The sequence below is a fragment of the Mustela lutreola genome, chromosome 4 (genome assembly GCF_030435805.1).
Source record: "Mustela lutreola isolate mMusLut2 chromosome 4, mMusLut2.pri, whole genome shotgun sequence".
Classification (NCBI taxonomy): domain Eukaryota; kingdom Metazoa; phylum Chordata; class Mammalia; order Carnivora; family Mustelidae; genus Mustela; species Mustela lutreola.
The window spans coordinates 128,835,020-128,855,409 of record NC_081293.1 but is presented as its reverse complement, the minus strand read 5'-3'; the positions used below and the strand labels follow the sequence as shown (position 1 = coordinate 128,855,409).

The following is a 20,390-nucleotide window of genomic DNA, read 5'->3' as shown; positions in this document are numbered from 1 at the left end:
TCTGGAATAAGATAACATCAGTTAAGGCCTCAAATTATGTCCATAATGTCTTAACATACCGTGCCTGGCACTCAATAAAATAACCAGTCACATGAGGAGATAAAATGACATGAGTGAAAACCAAGGGGGAAAAACTTCTAAAAATAAAAACATACTCATAGGAGCCTCATGAATTTGTCTTTAGGATTCTTACTTCCCTCAAGGGGATTTGGGACAGATTAGGAAATTTGACAGAAAATTGTAAGCCACGAGAACAAACCAAATTGAAATTCTAAAACTGAATGTACATGGTGACAGAAATGAAAAACTCAGTGGATAGGGGGTGCCTTGCTGCCTCAGTCAGAAAAGCATGTGATTCTTGATCTCAGGGCTGTGAGTTCAAGCTCCATGTTGGGTGTAGAGGTGAGTTAAACAAACAAACAAACAAACAAAATAACTAATTAATTAATTTTTTAAAACCTCAAAACTCAATGGAAGGACTTAATAACTAGTTAGAGTTGAAGAGAGAACTAGTAAGCGAGGAGATAGGTAAAAGTGATTACCAGAATAAAGTACAGAGAAAAAAAGGAATGCAAGAAGGTTATGAAATCGGAGATACAGTGAAAACATTGGCTGAGTCACTGGAGCCCAGGAAGAAGTGGAGGAGAGAGAAAATGGGATATAAGAAATATTTGAAAAGATGATGACTAAGAATTTTCCAATCTACTGACGAATATCAAACCACAGTTTGAAGAAGCACTACCAACCTCAACAAAGAGAACTATAAGGAATACCACACTTAGCTTAATTTTAGTACAAGTACTGAAAACTGAGACCAAAAGAAAAAAATCATAAAGTAGCCACAGGAACCTCATAAAGCAACAGTTAGAATGAGATTTCCCTTCTGTCATGAGAACAATGGAACATTCTACGAAGTTCTGAAAGAAAATAAATTCCCAACCTAGATTTCTAAACGTTAACAATAGAGCCTTCAATAATGAAGATGGTAATCAAGATATTTTCAGACCAAAACTTATAAAAAAAATTTTTTTCTTCCTGTAGGCACGCATTACTAGAAGTAACACTGAAGATTTTTTTTTTTTTCCGGTGATGGGAAAATGAAATCAGATGGAACCCAGGAGATGCGGGAAAGAATAAAGAGCAACTAAAAAAGGTAAATACTTATACATCTAAATTACTGTATAAAACAATAGTTATAATTCTTGGTGGGCCTAAATATATATAGAATTAAAATATACAACAGCAATGTCAAGAGAGGGTTAAATGAAGATAAAAAGTTTTAAGTTTCGGGTGCCTGGGTGGCTCAGTGGGTTAAATCCTCTGCCTTCCGCTCAGGTCATGATCCCAGGGTCCTAGAATCGAGCCCCGTATCAGGCTGTCTGCTCAGCAGGGAGCCTGCTTCCTCCTCTCTCTCCCCGCCTGCCTCTTTGCCTACTCTGATCTCTCTCTGTCGAATAAATAAATAAAATCTTTAAAAAAAAAAAGGGTTAAGTTTCATACATTGTACAAGAAGAGGTAAAAGTGCCAAGTAATGTTAGATTTTGCAGTAAAAAAAGGCATAACTGCTATAGAGGGGAAAACTGGACTAATGAATAATCTCAGTCTGAAGGAAAGTAATATAATAAAGAAATTTAGAACATAGAACTGGTATGGAAATGGGAGTAAAATGGGAGAACTTCAAATGTTTTAATAAATACATTACATGTATACAGCCTGAATGCCATAGGTTACCAGACTGGATTAAAAAACAGCAATTATGTGTTGCCCTCAAAAGACACAACTAAAAATATGGGAAAACAGAAAAGGTGCAAATCATAGGTTGAGAAAATATATGTCATACAAATAGTAATCAAAAGAAGAGATAACCTGCTATCAAGCAGGCAAGTCTTTTGAGGAGTTTTAAGTTTGCTGAGGGATGGGCCAAGAGCTAGAGGAGGACGTTGGTTCAAACCACTTTATTTATTTGTTTTTTAATACTGTGTCCTGACAGGAGTACTACAGCAGAGACAGGTAAACTGATGACACAGGAAAGATGTGTATAAGCTCTTTGAGTAGAAAAACGGATGAGACTTGACGCCACAACAGAGGAGTTGGCCTTGGGACAGGGACAAGGCTTTAACAAGCAGAGGATAAAGGCACCACGTGTGTGTACGTTGGCAGACAGATTTCTTAGAAGATGAGACAGCTGTCTTCTCTGAGTACATCTATTTCCAAAATAAAAGGTACCAGTGGAATGTAGGAGGAGAGGTTATTATTGGTTGCAGCAGAGGGATGGTGTGATACAGTTTTCACAAGAGGAAAAACAGCCTTCCTATGGAAATATACAAAGGTTATAGGCTCAGAGCAGGGTTGAGAGTTCACATAATATTTATCATGATCCACATCAAGCAGGGTTAGTCAGTGTGACCGTTGTGTGTCTCTTCCAGCCAAGTCCAAGTGCGTTGAGGATGCTGAGTAGGTGAGGAGTTTAATCTGTGCTCTGGTGAAGTGAGGTGAGACGTGTGCATAGTTTCCCTTTAGAAACCCACATTTCCCAGACCTAAGGAGACCCTCACCCCTCCCTCTGTCCTGAGAGTTATTGGTGGCACGCTACTGAGGGGTCGAAGGGCTGGTTCTGCTGAAAAGCAAAACCGTCTCGGCAAACCCTATCTGACCAGCTGCTTGTCCACTGAAAGGAGAAGGAAGACCACTTAGCCCTTTTGGTTCTTAGTTGTGGGCCTCGTTGCCGAATTTGAGACAAAAGGAAAGAACCTGCTTTTAACTTCACAATATTGAGACATCTGTCTTCAGAGATGGAGCGAGCAGAGGCACTTAGATCTTGTCTTGTGGGACCAGCTCTAGGGTTCGGAAGGGCAGTCGTCCCCTCTACCTGTGGGTTAGATCAGCGTTCCCTTTATGTTAGCATTATTTTCTTCCTTTACCTGAACGACTTTGAGTAGGTTTCTGTGCTTTGCAGATAAGTGATCTTCGACAAAAAGATAACTTCCCCTATGTGTATAAATGGGGAGTGGTTTTCAAACTGTGCTCTTGGAACCCAATTTGTCACAGAGGCTCGTGAACCTAATGGAAGAAGAAACAAAAAAGCAGTTTCTGGTCCTACTCTCCGCCTTCAAATCTGACCCCATTACAGGCTGGACTTTTGTGAGGGATTTTGCTTTAAAAATGTTGTATTAAAGAAGCATCTGGGGGCTCAGTAGTGTTAAGCATCCGACTCTTGATTTTGGTTTGGGTCGTGATATCAGGGTCGTGAGATTGAACCCCACATGGGTCTCTGGGCTGGGCAGGGAGTTGGCTTGGGATTCTCTCTCTCCCTCTCCCTCTGCTCCTCTTTTGCTCTCTCTCTCTCTCTCTAAAAAAAAAAAAGTTATATTACAAAAAATGAAAATAGAACCTACTCTTCCGACTCTTACACTGTGAAAACCCTTTATTTATCTTTCGTGGTCACAACTTCAGGTTACAAAACAGGGAAGGTCTGAAGTCATTTCCCATGTTATGGGCCAAGGCATCAGTAATCCCTGAGTTTAGCTTCCTGGTTCTCTGACTCTCAGATCTTGCCCAACCAGCCACTCCTTGATCTGGCTGAGGTGCAGGGGAGCGTTGGTTCTGGGAAGATCAACAGCTTCTTCACATTACAATACCGGTACCCGTGTTTGCTTTCCCTCCTCTCTCTTTAGTATTATCCAGAAATAACTAACATTTTGCTGAGGGAGCCTCATTTTAGTGGGGGTCATGCCTCTGGGCAGGGGATTAGCAGCTCAGGTGATCTCACTGGTCTCTTTCAGGTCAATAATTTTACAGCTACATGAACTGGCAACTTGTTCTTGGCACAGTTAAAATGGGCATCCATTAATAATTCTGGGAATCTCACTACTGAGAAATGTGAGGACCCCCTGACTAGCTGAAGAAGTAGAATTAGCTGAGAAGAAAGGACTGAACTTTAGCCTTGGGTCATGTGTCATGGTCACAAGTCAGTGATTCATTAATTTCTTCCAGTATAGGATTATTTTCTACAAATGGATCAAATAATTTATTACCTCTTCCGAGGGCCTCTTGAAAACACCTGGAAAAATTGGCATGAAGAAAGAGAACTAATTAACCAAGGAAAACTTAACATTAAATCCAAGCTGGAACATTTCTAATACTTGTACTTTGAAGACCAGTTTCAGGAAAGGAGCTACAACTTGTTCATTTTCTTGGAAGAAAATTCCAGAGTCCATGTTACCAATGCAAATCACCTATTTTTGTTATTAATTTATATGTTTAATTTCCCAGATGTGTGGTCTACGGTCTGAAAATCAGATCAGAATCACACATTTCTTTTTTATGGTCTTAAAACATTATTATTTTTAAAACATTATTTTTATTACTATTATTACAATAGTAAAAAGACATCATTTAAATTTTTTTCTTTAATGAAATACTGTAAGATTCCTATAGAGCAAGCAAATGCTTAAAGAAAATAAACTCTACACAAACTTCATTTTAAGTAAAAAAGGAAGCCCCTCGGGAAGGAAGGCTCTGGGCTCCTGGCCGGCAGCTCTCCTAGGTGCTGTTCTTTGTGCTCCAGTGAGAGACCCTGTGTATCCTCCACAATCACATTAATTGTATTAGTAGTTTCATTAAAAATATCACCTTATCAAAGGACCTGAGAAATGCCTATCTTTTTGTTCCCCATTCTATCTGAAGGACTCTTACTTTTGCTTTATTTTAGATAGTTTTTTGTTTTGTTTTGTTTTGCATCAACCTCACAACTTTCTGACTTTGCCATACTAGGCAGAGCTGGTCATTTCCTCCTGAAGGATACCAGTAAGCCTAGAATCCAATGCTGACCTAAAATTTGTCTTTCCTCTGAGACTGTAGGTGGGAATGGTCCTTCCTTCCTTTCTTTTATTCTTTCTTTTTTTTTTTTTTTTAAAGATTTTATTTATGTATTTGACAGACAGAGATCACAAGTAGGCAGAAGGGCAAGCAGAGAGAGAGAGGGGGAAGCAGACTCCCTGCTGAGCAGAGAACCCGATGTGGGGCTTGATCCCAGGACCCTGAGATCATGATCCGAGCTGAAGGCAGCGGCTTAACCCACTGAGCCACCCCAGCGCCTCTTTCTTTCTTTTTAAAAAAGATTTTATTTATTTATTTGACACAGGAGAGAGACAGTGGGAGAGGGAACACAAGCAGGGGGAGTGGGGAGGGAGAAGCAGGCTTCCCGCTAAGCAGAGAGCCAGATGGCTGGATTCCAGGACCTGAAGGCAGATGTTTAATGACTGAGCCACCCAGGTGCCCTGGCACTGCTCATTTCTTTCTTGATATATCATCTGTCTAGCATTGGGCCTTATATAGGGAGGTGCTCTCTAAATCCATTGCAAGGAGCTCTAGGTCCTACAGGTAAACAAGGAACCATGGAACATTACATCAAAAACTAATGAGGTTGCGTATGGCGATTAACATAATTTTTAAAAATCCATTGAATAAAAGGAAATCCAAGCTCATATCAGAATATGATATTTGTTCTTTTAAAGACAACTTTTGTTGTTTTCTTCTAATAACAATACTATCCAATCATTGTAAAAAATTCAGAAAAATCACCCAAGTGTGAATGGTCTTGTTTCCAAAACCCTATGAGTGCCAATTGAATCTATATCTTTTTGTGCCTTACTTCTAAGGTCTCATAGACTCTTTTCCTTCTACCATTAGGAATTCCCTAAAGGATACATTCTGTATTTCAAATAGGCCTGTTGTTGTGTATTATCATGGTTAACAGAGACGGGACCCCAGTAACCAAGCCAGAACTCCACTGCTGTCCTTACAGCTTCATGGAAATGCTGCTTGGGGTTGGAACCCTGTTCCCAAGCTGCAGCCTCCATGATGTCTTGGTGCCAGGAAGGCTGGAACTTGATCTCTCCCTCTTAGTCCTGGAGATGTTGCCACTCTGCATCATGCAATGCAGCTGAGAGGGCAGGTACTTGACCGAGGCATCTCAGGGCTGGTTGGTAAGGGCACAATACACATCACATGCTTAGTAAAGAAGTACCATTGCTATATCCCCCTGAAGAATCTGCTTTGTAATTTAAGAGCCCTGGATTCCTTCTCTAATGGTGAATTATTTCTCCAGGCACCAATGTCTGCTCTTTCCAATTATGCTACTTGGAACTCTTCACTATCTCCAGACATAGATCTCTCTCTGTAACTCTGAATCTCAATAGTGTGTAGAGCCCAAATTTATACTCCAAAAGGCTCCTTAGCTCCCCCATGTAATAATGAATTGTCATTCATCCATTCATTCATTTAAGAGAGAAAGTCTCGGGAGGAAGGTATGGAAAGAAAGAGAGAGAGAGAGAATCTTTTTTTTTTTTTTTTAAGATTTTATTTATTTATTTGACAGAGAGAGATCACAAGCAGATCGGGAGGAAGGTATGGAAAGAAAGAGAGAGAGAGAGAATCTTTTTTTTTTTTTAAGATTTTATTTATTTATTTGACAGAGAGAGATCACAAGCAGACGGAGAAGCAGGCAGAGAGAGAGAGAGAGAGGGAAGCAGGCTCCCCGCTGAGCAGAGAGTCCGATGCGGGACTCGATCCCAGGACCCCGAGATCATGACCTGAGCCGAAGGCATCGGCTTAATCCACTGAGCCACCCAGGTGCCCCGGGAGAGAGAGAATCTTAAGCAGGTTCCACACCAATGAGGGGCTCGATCTCACAACCCTGAGCCAAAGTCGAGAGTTGGACACTTAAGCGACTGAGCCACCCAGGCCTCCCGAAAATGGTCCTTTTTTAACAGAATAAAAAAAATTTTAAAAATGAACACATAATGAATATACTATTTTTCCTTATTTGTATCATTAGCATTAGCTCTATTGTTTTAAATCATAATAAATGGTTTACCTATACAGAAGATATGGTCTGCAGTCAGTTTTGTGAATTATAAGAAACCTCTGAAGTATATAGTCTATTGGGTTAGCGAGTCCTGACAACAGATGTCTACTCGCTCTTTGAAGAAATGGTTCAAGGTATGCTTTCACCAATATATTATTTCCAACTGAGTTGTATGTAACTCATACAGAGAAAAGTGAATTTACTTTTTCTCTTGGATAGCTTGAGTTTTATTTTGCCTGGACATATATCTGATTTTATTCTGTTGCTTTACTCGTGTAGACACAATCTGTGTTTTTTGCAATTGGTGTTTCACGAATAGCACCCAGTTACAGGAAAAGGAAACCCATCTTTAACAACAATCATAAATAATGGATATACTTGAATGGTAGAACCAGATAATGTATTTTTTCATGCTTCCTTATACCTTTTAATGAGTTGTAAGGATGGGGACTACAAGGCATTTTATTTATAATGCTATACAGTCTGACGAATCAGATGTGATTGTTTTGTTATGCTTAGTTCTACTGAACATAGGGGATGTGCTAAAGATTGCTTTGTTTATTGCTTTGAATCAAATCTACAGAGAACCACACATACTTCAAACTCATGACTCAGCTGCAAAGATATGTTAAGACCCTCAAGTGGTCATTTTATTAAATGAATACAAATCTGAAACATTTATGGTAAAATATATCAATCTTGAACCAAAATGCGTGTAAACAACTGATTCTACAACTGGGAAGACATGTCAGTTCTATTAATTTTGGTGACATCTTCCCAACCATGTCTAATCTTCAGAATCTTCTTCCTCAAGCATGGCAGGAATAGTATGGCTTCACAAAACAGGACAATAATCGGAAGGAAAACTGCTATCATAAAAGTTGGAGGTGTATACCATACAAATTGTTTTATATCCACCCATTTATTCCAGGCAAAAATCAATGCGTGTATCGTGCCCAGCAGAAGGGAAACAGTTCCTAGTTTGCTCTGCAAAAGAAAAAAAAAATTGATCTTGTTGGGATTGGTTGAATAAGAATTTATTCCATCCTATCTCTTCTGTTCTGTTGCTTGGAAATTCCTTCATACATCTGTAATCATTTCCCTATCATATTTCTCAACATTGTCCACTCACATCTTTCCATTTTCCTCACACATTCCCCACCTCCCCTTCCTTACTTTGGGTGGTATTTTGCCCCCAGTTTATTTAAGTTGAGAAAATTCACAATCAGTCTTTCAACCTCAGCTAATCAGTAACACCATCTTTCTTTTCTCCATACTTTGTTCATCTGTCCTATGATGTTTAATTTATGGTGCTTTAGGGGTGCCTGGGTGGCTCAGTGGGTTAAAGCCTCTGCCTTTGGCTCAGGTTGTGATCTCAGGGTCCTGGGATTGAGCCCCGCATCGGGCTCTCTGCTCGGCGGGGAGCCTGCTTCCTCCTCTCTCTGCCTGCCTCTCTGCCTACTTGTGATTTCTGTCAAATAAATAAATAAAATCTTCAAAAAAAAATTTATGTTGCTTTGTCTCTTGAGCATTTGCCTTCATTCTGCCTATCAAGAGACATCTAAAATCAGGGACTTTTACTCATCACAGATCCCCTGCAGAATAAACACAATGATTTGTGCATTTTAGGTGCTCAGTAAATATTAGCAGGTTGACGATTAGTGCAAAAATCAATTTGATGTCAGTGATCTTTATCAACTATGAAAGCAACCAAAGTAAGTGACTCTGATTTTGGTACATGAATACTAAGGTGAATGAGCTTGGCCTATGTTAAAAATCAAACATCCTGATAAGGTGGGAAAATGCCAACAGCTATTTCCACTCTTGAAACAACACACAGAGACAGGAAGATGTGAAGAACAACTTCAACATGTACTGGGATACTTGGCATTGTCCAGAAAAAGTTGCTCAAAAATAGTTGTTCACCTGTGTAATTTTATAGCATTCTGACAATGGCTCTTCTAGGTAAGTTTTTACTTCTATTCGCTTTACTGGAAATGGTCATTAGTCTGCCAGAATGAATCCAACTCACAATTATTCAGCAGTAAGCACTCTTAAGCCCCAATGAATACAACCAAACAGCTAAGTTTACATTTTCAAATATCAGTCTCCAAGGTAAATCACAGAACAACTAGTTCTCAGATTGTAAAGGAAAAGTTTCTAGGTTATTAATTGAAAAATCCACATGCCTGGTTGAATATTCCTCTTACCAAATGTGTCCTGTATACTTACTATGGACTAGGTCTTGTGTACATAGCAGCATGGCTGGGTGGTCAAGATGCAGTGCCTGAATTCCTAATTAAATCTAAAAAGTGGTGCTCAGGGGTGCCTGGATGGCTCAGTGGGTTAAGCCTCTGCCTTCAGCTCAGGTCATGATCTCCCAGGGTCCTGGGATCGAGCTCCACATCAGGCTCTCTGCTAGGCAGGGAGCCTGCTTCCCCCCTTCTCTCTCTGCCTGCCTTTCTACTTACTTGTGATCTCTGGCTGTCAAATAAATAAATAAAATCTTTAAAAAAAAAGTGGTACTCAGCATACATGTGACAGGCAGAGGAAACGTACAAAGAAAGTTATTTAATGAGGAACAGAGAACTCGGCTATCCAGCTAAACCTACACAATCAGCAAGTACTGTGCTTGGAAAATGTGGCACCATTTCCAAGCTCTATTGTAACAATTCAGATGGAGACAGGTTTTCCTGCTTAATCAGATGTCCTGATAAAGAGCCTGTAGGAGGACATGTATAGACGTGTAGAAGGGATAGTGCAGAAATGTCTGACTGTGTGGGAACTTCCAAAAATGTCCACCCGTAAAAGCTAAGGCTATGTGCTTTAAAAAATCTCAGCAGTGCTTATGATGAAATTAAATTTAGTCCTCTGCCTCCTGCTGTTCTTAGGCTGTAATCTACCATGAGAAGATGAACCTCAGTAAATCTGAGATAATTTTGAATCCCAAGAATACTGAGAAGTCAGTAGGCTACATAAAATACAAGTTGGAAAAAGCAGTCTTTAAAATTAAATATTAGAAAAACTTTGGTAGTCAAAACTCCAAATTTCAAGAAGAGTTGCTTTTTTAAAGGGAGTATACAGCTGTGTAACGTAAAAGGCATTAAGTAAAATCAGAGGGCAGGCAGAAGAATATGTTTATTTGGGAACGAATAAACCATGACTATTAAATTCCTAAAATATCACCCATGTTGTTATTAGGTGGCTAGAAAATTGTCTAACAACATTCAAATGTTAGAAATTGTGGGAGATGGAGAAGCCGGCTCTCTGCTGAGCAAGGAGCCCAATGCGGGGCTCCATCCCAAGGATCCTGGGATCATGACCTGAGCCGAAGGCAGCTGCTTAACGGACTGAGCCACCCGGGTGCCCCCAAATGTTAGATATATTTTTCTTTGAGTAATGCTTTTTATTTATGTCTGGAAAACACTTCTACTTAGAAGTGATAGGGAAAAATTATTGGAGAGCACATTATTGTTTGGAACAAGTGTGGGATCTTTGCAACCGGAAAACTATTTGTTATTTTTTATGGGGCAAAGTCAATATACTTGATGATATTATAAGCGCAGAAAAGGTTGGCCTTTTTGAGGGACCAGAGTTATTTGATATATAATTTACCTGAATATAGTGAAATTCTCTCCACGTCAAAGAGTCGCTCACAGATGGAACAGAGGTCACAGCTAATAGAGCCAATATTGCAAGTGCCACAATTCCCAGAGACACATAAATTTCCATTCTCCACACATCATGCTCAATCCAGGCATCTTCTTTATTTTTTTGGACCTACCAGAGGGTGAAAAGGGGAGAGAAGGAATGCAAACAATATTTGTTCCTGGCAGATCAGTCTCCTCCTACGTTCCCTCTGTCTACGATGGAGGGCCTGATAACTAGGAGCCTCCGCAAATTTGTGGCTTTGTTTGTGCATTCTTCTGTGAGAAATGAGTTGGAGCTATCAATCTCTTTCCTGGAAAAAAAATATATATGTAGAATAATAAATATATAAAAAATATATAAATTATATATATAACTTGTTTACTAATTTATATCATAGTTACTTGATGTTAGGATTGTAATGTGCATGCTTGTGTGGTAGATAAGAACAATGAACATTAAAAAGTCATCTCATGAGGGGGAAGAAGGTTGCTGTGTAACCCTGTCCAGGAACAAAATATGTGTTTAAGTTGTTAAAGTTATAGTTTACTATTTTCAACTTAAAAAAAAAATTCTTCCATGTGAAATTATATACAACCAAGCTCCAAAGGAGAATTATACTAAAACACTGAAAAATGCAGATTACCTTCCCGACACAGAGTTTCAAAAGAGGTTTGGGGTATTGATATTAAAATAAGAAAGCCTTAATTTGTTGGAAGATTTAGACATTTTAGTTCAGCGATGTAGGCAGTATGGTCATCCTACCTGTTGATATGCCCAGTTGAGCAACTTGTATCTGTAGGATCGCCTCATTGGATAGGATAAACTATAAATTGCATGCAGCACAGCAAAAAAGAAACTGAGAAGCCCTAGTTGTTTTCTTGTTAACATCCATCTATCCAACCAACGTGGAAATTTCTTATATTTGGTTCCATTATGAAGCTGTACCATGGCTGCTATGACCCCGGGCAAATAGACCAGTGCCAGGAGGGTGATGGACACCATTGGCAAGACTTTGTTGATGACCAGGATTGGGATTTTATAAAAATACTGTTGGTGGGAAGTTACAAAAGGGTGAATTACTTCCCTCAGAAGAGTGTACAGAAAAGTCAGAGATGACACGATAGCAGCAATTTTAACTGGCCAGCGCCACATTGGAAAGAGTTCTTGTTTGTGCTGAAGCTCGGCGGGGCAATCAAATCCATCAATGTGGGTTGTTGGGTGCATGTGAGAAAACACAGTTCTTTTCAGCGTACTGGTCTCCCCCGAGTCCTTATCCTACAAAGCAAAGAAAATCAACATCTTAGACAAATAATGGGATTTCTCTTCAACACATTACCTACTCTGTTCATGGTGCTTACCAGTAAAAAAGGGCATTCAGAACCTTGTTTTTGGATACTGGTCAGCTGAAGTCACCGTCTATGTAGCACTGATTGAATATGGATTTAGCTATGTTGGGATTCTCCATTAATTTCTGTTATTTGATTTTCTTTTAGACAGAGGAATACACGCTTTTTTCTAAAGACAGAAGATTATCTATTAAAGCTGAGACCATTGTGTTTCTACCTTGAGGCATGAAACAACAGAATAATGTAAGTGGGAAACTAAAATTGAAAACGTAAAAAATAATCCAGTAATCTTTGGCAAAAATAATAAAACTTGTATTTGTAATGGTTGAATTTGTTTTATAATATTCTTATTGGTAATTGGGCAACTCTCCACAAAGAACTGAAGAGCGAATTCTTCATTAATTCAAGTACGAAGGGTCAGGAATAATATACTCAATACAATTATAAAAATATATAATTTCTATCATGCTGTACTTTGATTTTGTATTTCTAAAATATCTCATTTGTGTAAGTAATGATTGACAAACACTCTATCAGAAGGTACAAAAGTTATATACATAGTTAAATCCCATAGAGATTATCTATTTCCCAAGAACATTATACTTCTTTACCCAGTTGCATTTCTGAGCAGTTAACAATTCAAAAAAGGTTACATTGAATATTTTGTCATTTCCCTAGCTGACTGATATACCAGAAAATTTAAAAAAAAAAACCTTCTTAATAAGAACTTAGGATGTTTCATATTCTGATGATTTAATGATTTACTTTTTCACCAACTACCTTTTTAAAAAATAATTTAAAAACATTTTTTAATAAACATATAATGTATTATTAGCCCCAGGCATACATGTCTGTGAATCGCCAGATTTACACATTTCACAGCACTCACCATATCACATACCCTCCCCAATGTCCATAACCCAACCTCTCTCTCCCTACCCCCTTCCCAATGCCACACTGTTTTGTGACATTAAGAGTCTCTTATGGTTTGTCTCCTTCCCGATCCCATCTTGTTTCATTTATTCTTTTCCTAACCCCCAAGCACCCCATGTTGCATCTCTGCCTCCTCACATCAGGGAGAACATATGATAGTTGTCTTTCTCTGATTGACTTATTTCGCTAAGCATAATAACCTCTAGTTCCATCCATGTCCTCACAAATGGCAAGATTTCATTTCTTTTAATGGCTGCATAGTATTCCATTGTATATATACCACTTCTTTATCCATTCATCTATTGATGGACATCTAGGTTCTTTCCATAGTTTAGCTATTGTGGACATTGCTGCTATAAACATTCGGGTGCATGTGCCCCTTCGGATCACTACATTTGTATCTATAGGGTAAATACCCAGTAGTGCAATTGCTGGGTCGTAGGGTAGTTCTATTTCCAACTTTTTGAGGAACCTCCATGTTGTTTTCCCAAGTGGTTGCACCAGCTTTCATTCCCACCAAGAGTGTAGGAGGGCTCCTCTTTCTCCACATCCTCACCAGCATCTGTCATTTCCTTGCTTGTTAATTGTAGCCATTCTGATTGGTGTGAGCTGGTATCTCACAGTGGTTTTGATTTGTATTTCCCTGATGCTCAGTGATTTCAACAACTATCTTATTCTTCATTTCTTACAGCTCTCTATGTAAAAACCATAACATTTTAAAGTTTAATGTGATATATTATATTGTTGATTTCCTCATTTTATGCAGAGTAACCTTAACTCACATAGTTCTTTATAATTTTTAGTGTTCAAAAGTCACCTCTTGCCCTTTGACTTTTACTTTCAGTGATAAATCACTGTTACATCTTTTTCCAGTTGCTCCATTTAGAAGGGAGTTGAGCATGATACAGCTTCTGTCATCTCTACATGTTGAAATAATCTAAGTACAATCAACTAAGATCAATTTTCTGGTTAATGATGAAAAATTATGGAAAAGCAATTATGATGGTTAACTTGAAAAATGAAAATGTTTTTATTTTATGCACAATTATTTTAAAGAATATGTATGTATAATATCTTCTTATTCCTTTTAAAATAATTCAGAAAAATAATTTTAAAAAGTGATGCTATATAAAATTATTGTATAGACTATCTTTCCCTATTAAAATAACTAAGATAAAATACTTTCAGTAGGAACTGCAGTTGATATCATTTAGAAAGGCAAAAAGAGTTTGGAACCAAACATTTCTACCAATTTTTCAGTCAAATTATATAAGTAAGAAACATTTAATCTCCTGGTGGCATAAAAGTGGGACAAATGATTCTTATTCCAAAATTGAATTTATTTGTTTAAATGGTGAATCATCAATTAACTTGATGATCTCTTGTTAAGCTGCCATATTGCCTATGGAAAAAAATGTATGCTTACATTGTTATATGGGCACTGATGATTCTCTTAAGAAACTTAGACCACAGAGTGTTAGAGGGAATTGGAAGGGCCTTGGAGCTGATCTGGTCCACTTTCTCATTTTATAGATAGACCAAGACCTGGAATTTTCAGTGACTTATTCGAGGTTATTCAGCCAAGTCCATGACCATCGTCAAGGTACAATTTCTCTTATCTACCACCCTGAACCTTTCTTTGCCCATCGCGATATCAGTGATAGGAATCAGAGTGAAGATACCTGTCGACTAGGGTGAAAAATCATTGTTTCAACCCTAGGAGATGCAGGACAGCACTGAAATTCTGTTTCTAGATTTCAATGAAGTATTATTAACATATTACCAAATAATCATCTTCTTCTGGATTTCTCCTAGGCTTCATTGTCCAAAGTTCTTGGTTTGTAATGTCTTGTCTGCTCTCCATTAGTTCTGTAAAATAGGATAGCGTCAGCCACCGAAGAAAATAAACATCATTATCTTCCTCATGTCTGTACTATTTAAGACATTAATGTTTGATAGGGCAATAGAAGAATTTACTCACACAAGGACTAGAGTGGCCTACAAAGTGCAATTAAAATAGTGACTGATTTACCATTTAACCTCACATAATCTGTCAGAATCTCAAACCAGTGTCCTTGTGTCAATAACAGCTTTGTTTTGTCCAGCTATTGGTGCAATGAATGACAAACATGTCTATAGGGAATTCAAAGGGTCAGATGTTACCTTTTATAAGTTAACTCCAGGTGCCATTTAGAGGAAAGCCAGCTCTGCACAAAGGTAAAATAGAATTAGGAAAGATTTTTTTTTTTGAGCGGAGTTAGCTGATATAAGATTATACTTTAGGAAGTTATATTTGATAGACTTTGGGGGTTGATACTGGAATCTGAAATACTAATTAAATGATTTTATGGGGAAGTGCATTCTGAGGTTCAGACAATAAACAGAATAGACACTCTCGGTAAAGTGAACCCTGATAGTGGCACAAAGGACCAAAAGGCTGTATATTCAGAGTGTCATTTTCTCATCAGAGTAACAGGCTGGTTTTTGTTGATAAGCAAGAATTTTTAGTATATTTCCAATGGAATTATTGAGTTGTGTTCAGTCACTGATATGCCTATTCTCCTAGTCAAAGCTGTGGAAATTAGTTTTGTCAAATTTACTACCTGACAAAGGAATTTTTGCCTTAACACCCTTCACAGATCCTCCTCAGGCTTGGTGTAGCATTTTTTTTTTTTTTAAAGGAAGGGAACACATGGTATCATAATACTATTTGTTGTTTTTATTAGTTCTAAATTTATTTCTAGAGGAATACCTCGCCAATTTGCACTTTATGAAATTCAATGAGAAAAACACATTAGATATATAACAACTTGATTATGAGAAACATGTGTTTCTTAATTTCAGAACACCTGTAACACTTTACTAAGTGGAGAGTTGTTTCCAGGAGTGGCTTCAAATACTTAAAACATTCTCTAAATTTAAAGGCTTGATTTTCTCAAAAAATAAAGAGAAGCCATCTTTCTGTCATGCCAATCATTTACCTTTGTTCAAGCGCTCTGAGGACATTTGCTATATATTATGTATTTTGTCATTTTGCAACATTCATGCTGAGGATATTTGTATTGGTCTGCCCATATTCCCCCCTACTTTTTTTTTTTTTTAAGATTTTATTTATTTGACAAAGAGTGAGATCACAAAAAGGCAGAGAGGCAGGCAGAGAGAGAGGAGGAAGCAGGCTCCCTGCTGAGCAGAAAGCCCAATGCGGGGCTCCATCCCAGGACCCTGAGATCATGACCTGAGCTGAAGGCAGAGGCTTAACCCACTGAGCCACCCAGGCGCCCCTCCCCCCTACTTTTTAATGATCTGAAACATTTCCTCCATTTGGAGAATGGGCCCTCCTTGGGCATATGACTCAGTCTTGGCTAATCAGAATTCTCTGTTCCCTTGATGGCACTGACTGGCTTAGGGATGGCATAACCCTCGTTGAACCAATTAGAGTCTTTCTCTAATATTTATATAGAGGAGTGGAAGATAAAGAGATGTCTAACTCTTTGTTAAGTTGGTATGATAGAAGCCTACTGTGCTTTCTTCTACATGCTCTAAGGAGGAAGATGTCTTCAAGAGAACAAAAACAAGCCACCACACTAAAGTACAAGCAAGAGATGAGGAAAGACATAGAAGAGTGCTGGTGGTAATATTTTAAGTATTTACAGTTCCTGAGACCAGATCATGACATTTTCAGTTACACAAGTGAATGTACATTCCCCTTTTTTGCTTGAGTTTGATTTTTGTATCTATCATTGGCATGCAAAAGAGCTCTGAGTAAAGCAAATGCCAATCATCAGGTATTTATGGAGCTCAACTCGATGACAGACACAAAGGAGGAAAGAGAAATGAGACTATGTGTCTGTTCTGGAGAAGCTTACACTCTATTTCCTTAATAAGTATAATTCCAAATCATTTAGTGATTTAACCAACATTATAAATACAGTAATCTGGGAGGTATGTATGTATCTAGGAATAGGAATAGAAGGCTTTTTCCCCCCTAAGATTTTATTTATTTGATAGAGAGAGAAAGAGCGAGGTGCATGTACCAGCAGGGGGAGGAGCAGAGGGAGAGGGAGAAGCAGGCTCCTTGCTGAGCAGGGAGCCTGACGAGAGGCTCCATCCCAGGACTCTGGGATCATGACCTCAGCCAGAGGCAGACACTTAATCAACTGAGCCCCCCGGGGCCCCAGGAATAGAAATTTTATTTACTGCAACCAAACAAGAAATAATTCTCTATGTTTAGATGGTTTCACTCTGAGTTGTAGCACGGCAAAGATGTTAACATGCAAATCTACACTTATTCAATATTAACTCATTAACTATATTGTGAACAACAGTATCACACAGTGAGAATACGAAGTTAAATGGGATGGAGCCTCTGCTCTCACAAACTCAAAGTCTAGGGGAAAAGGCAGAAATTTCAACAGCTAACTGTGTGGTAGTGCAATGGATTCTAAAGAAAAAGTTTTATAGGCAGACTGTGGCATGGAAAGGGTAAGGGTTCTCTTGTAGACCTGGTCCTGGGGCCTCAAGCAAGTTGGCAGTGTTTGCTGATTGAGGGCCACTTTGTACAGAAACTGGGTGAAAAGGCTAAGAGGCCTTGGAGAAGTATCCACCCATTCATCTGCATGGTAGGGAGACCATGCTAGAGAGCAAGGCCATGGAAGAACCCAGAGCAGTGAGAGAGCCTGTTGGCTCTGTGGTCCGCAGTCCAATTTGTGCCAGAAGGTGAGAAAATAAAATATCCATCAAATAAAATATGTTGGTTTCCATCAGACATTAACCAAATATATAATTTAAATTCCACAGTAACATCTTTTCATGAAAAAAAAAAAAAGAACACAGTGTTCAGATTTTAGGAACTCCAGATTTGACCCAAAGTTCTCTAACTCTCATCCCTTTAAAAAAAGCAAAACATATTTCTGATGTGACTGTTCCGTTTTGTTGAATGAGGATGGCTGACCTGATGTTCCTGCTAAATATTGACACGGCCCAAGTGACTCATATTTTTGTCAGAGAGTTTCGAATATGAAGAAACTCAATGACCGGAGCACAATATGGATTGCACTGCATTTCCAAACCTTCTACACTTCAAAGTGTATATTCGCTTCCCCACATTTAACTATGTATAGGTTAAGATGTTTTTCTTCACTGGGCTGTTTTTTTGTTTTGTTTTGTTTTTAAAGCATTGCTTAATATCTGTGTTAAATCTAAGTAATTGTCAGGATGTCGTGGGGATTTTTTTTTTTTTTTTTTTTTAAGACCAAGAAATTTAGAAGTGTTTGTAAATTTTGTGTCTACAAACCCATGACATATACGAAGCTTTCCTTGATCGCCTGTTTGGAGAGAACTTGAACCCCAAACCCGAGCCTGAAAGAGCAGGACTAACGTTCCCAGAACTTCAAACGAAAACTCCCTGTTACTAGGAAACCCGAAGGCAAGTCACACGATTTTAAGCACTGTGTACCAATCATTCCTCAATGCTATGCAAACTCGCTGCGATTGTTGCCAAGTTGGAAAAACCTGCCGGCAGAATCCAACCGAAGGGCAAACTTAACAACCCATCCTATCCGCCGGGCTCCCAGCGAAAAGACTTCCTTAGGAGTCCCTGGCTCCCAGCCCCTGGACCGGCCACAACGGAGCAGTGTGCTTGGGCCGAGAACTGGGCTGGAGGGCAGCGCGCGCTGGAGCCGCGCATAAGGGGCGAATTGAGCTGCTCTCGCCTCGGAACGCCGCCGCCCCGGGACTGGGGAGGCTTGCAAGCCGCTACACCCCTCCCGCGGCTGCGAGCCCGCGCCCGCTCTCGCAGGGGCACACCGAGGCGGGGAGCAAGCAGCGAGCCGGGACGATTCAAGGGACTCACCCGCTCCTCGACGCGACCAGACGGTAAGTTGCGGCACAGCTTCTGCGAAGACGCGCCAGCCCCACGCGGCGTCTGAGCCCCGGAGCGCGGAGCCTGCTCCCCCGCGGCAGACCCCGCCTCTTGGTCAAGGGCCTGTCCAGCGCCACCTGCAGGTGCCGGGCGTCCTCAGGGCTCCTGCCTCAGAGGGGCAGCCCTCGGGGCGTCCCAGCGGCCAAACCGAGCGTTTCCCCACGTCGCAAGCAGGTGTTCTTTCGGATGGCCCTGTCTCCCCCGGAGGCCTGCTCCTCCCGCTTTCGCTAATCTCCCGAGGAGCGAACGTTCGTGCAATTCCTCGGAGCGGTGGTTCTCAAACTTGAACGTGTACCACCTGTGGGCCTTATTAAACTAACGGATTGGTGGTCTTCCCCCTCACGGTTTCCTGATCCTCAAGTCTGGGCCTGAGATTCTGCATTTCTAGCAAGTTCCCGGTGATGCTGGAGCACCCTCAGATCACACTTTGAGACGGACTGCTTTAGAGCTTCGCCAGCCCGCTTTACACTGAGCAGTAACTCGATGAAGTGACTGCTGTTTACAGTTGAGGAATCCGAATGTGAAGATCTGAGAGTGACTTGCCCCCTGAATGGTACAAATCTTGTACCCTAAACCGCATGAACCCTGTCCCCTGGCTGAACAGGCCCTTCAACCCCACGTTGCCTTTGCCTCTTCCTTGCCTCTGATATACTAAAGCCAGCTTCCCGTACCCTAGCCCATTACGCACTCCAACCTGAAAATAAAGCTACTGTCGCTATTTCAGAGTGTTTTTTTTTTTTTTTGGGGGGGGGGGTGGGGTGTCTTTAAAGCATAAGGGGTACGGAGAAAGAGAACGTATGCGCGGGTGCGGGTGGGGGTGGGGAAGTGGGGTGGGGTGGGTCTTACTCCTCGGAGTTGGAACCAGCCTCAGGGTAGAGAGAGTCTGAGACCTGAATTGCAAGAGGGTTTTGCAACATCCTCAGAGCTAATCTGATTAGAAAAACAAAGGAAAATGCTCGCTCAACCGCAATTTCTGTGATTGTTCTTTAATCAAAGCTAAGGCAACTAGGGACTGTTCATGTTTTAACATGTATTTTTTGGTGTAGTCATTGACTTTGCGCAGGGTCGCATAAAGCCTTTTGAAGATTAACTTACCATGGCCTGACGCCTTGTGGTAGAAACAGAATCTTACACTTTTTAATTCTAGTGAAACTAGAAAATAATCATTTTAAAAAGTTTTAGGGAGTCTGCTTCTCCCTCTCATTCTCCCTCTGTGCTTCCCCCCCAAATAAATAACTGAATAAAATCTTTAAAAAAAAGTTTTAGAAAAAAATAGTCTGTGTTTATAGCACAAACCACAAAGAATTAAGAGAGATTTTTAAATGAGTCTAAGCATTGTTGAATTTTTAAAATGACCTTGGGTCTTAAAGGATCCAACAAAGCAATATGCTTTCATATTTTAAGCTTTCGTAGAACAAAGGACATTTTCTTTTTCATAATCTATTTGGCTCATGAAGAGCGCAAGGTCATCATTATATTAATGTAAGTTGGTTAATTTTAGCCAACTCCAATTAAGACTGTTTTTCTTCTTCTAATTAACATTTAAAATCAAGGCCCAGATATTTTGTTTTATAATTAAACTAAGAATTTTATTTCTTCATTTCTTCTGAAAATTTTTTTGTTTAGTATTTTAGTGTGGTGAATAAAGTATGTTTCTAAGTAAAAAGATTGA

At 39.7% G+C, this 20,390-nt stretch overlaps 1 protein-coding gene and 1 long non-coding RNA gene across 2 annotated transcripts; one reads left to right on the top strand and one right to left on the bottom strand.

The window, feature by feature from the left end:
* Positions 1-974: 974 nt before the first annotated feature.
* On the top strand, positions 975-16,453 carry LOC131829345 (uncharacterized). Its single transcript, XR_009352826.1, has 4 exons — positions 975-1,153; positions 12,013-12,108; positions 14,332-14,401; positions 16,343-16,453. It is a non-coding gene; the product is annotated as an uncharacterized LOC131829345 (long non-coding RNA).
* Positions 7,493-18,749, bottom strand: STEAP1 (STEAP family member 1). Its single transcript, XM_059171052.1, has 5 exons — positions 18,650-18,749; positions 14,582-14,667; positions 11,282-11,794; positions 10,484-10,648; positions 7,493-7,855 (listed from the first exon to the last, which is right to left on the bottom strand). Exons 2-5 carry the CDS (start codon positions 14,660-14,662, stop codon positions 7,598-7,600), a joined length of 1,017 nt encoding a protein of 338 aa, XP_059027035.1. The 5' UTR covers positions 14,663-14,667; positions 18,650-18,749; the 3' UTR covers positions 7,493-7,597.
* Between the last annotated feature and the right edge of the window lie 1,641 nt (positions 18,750-20,390).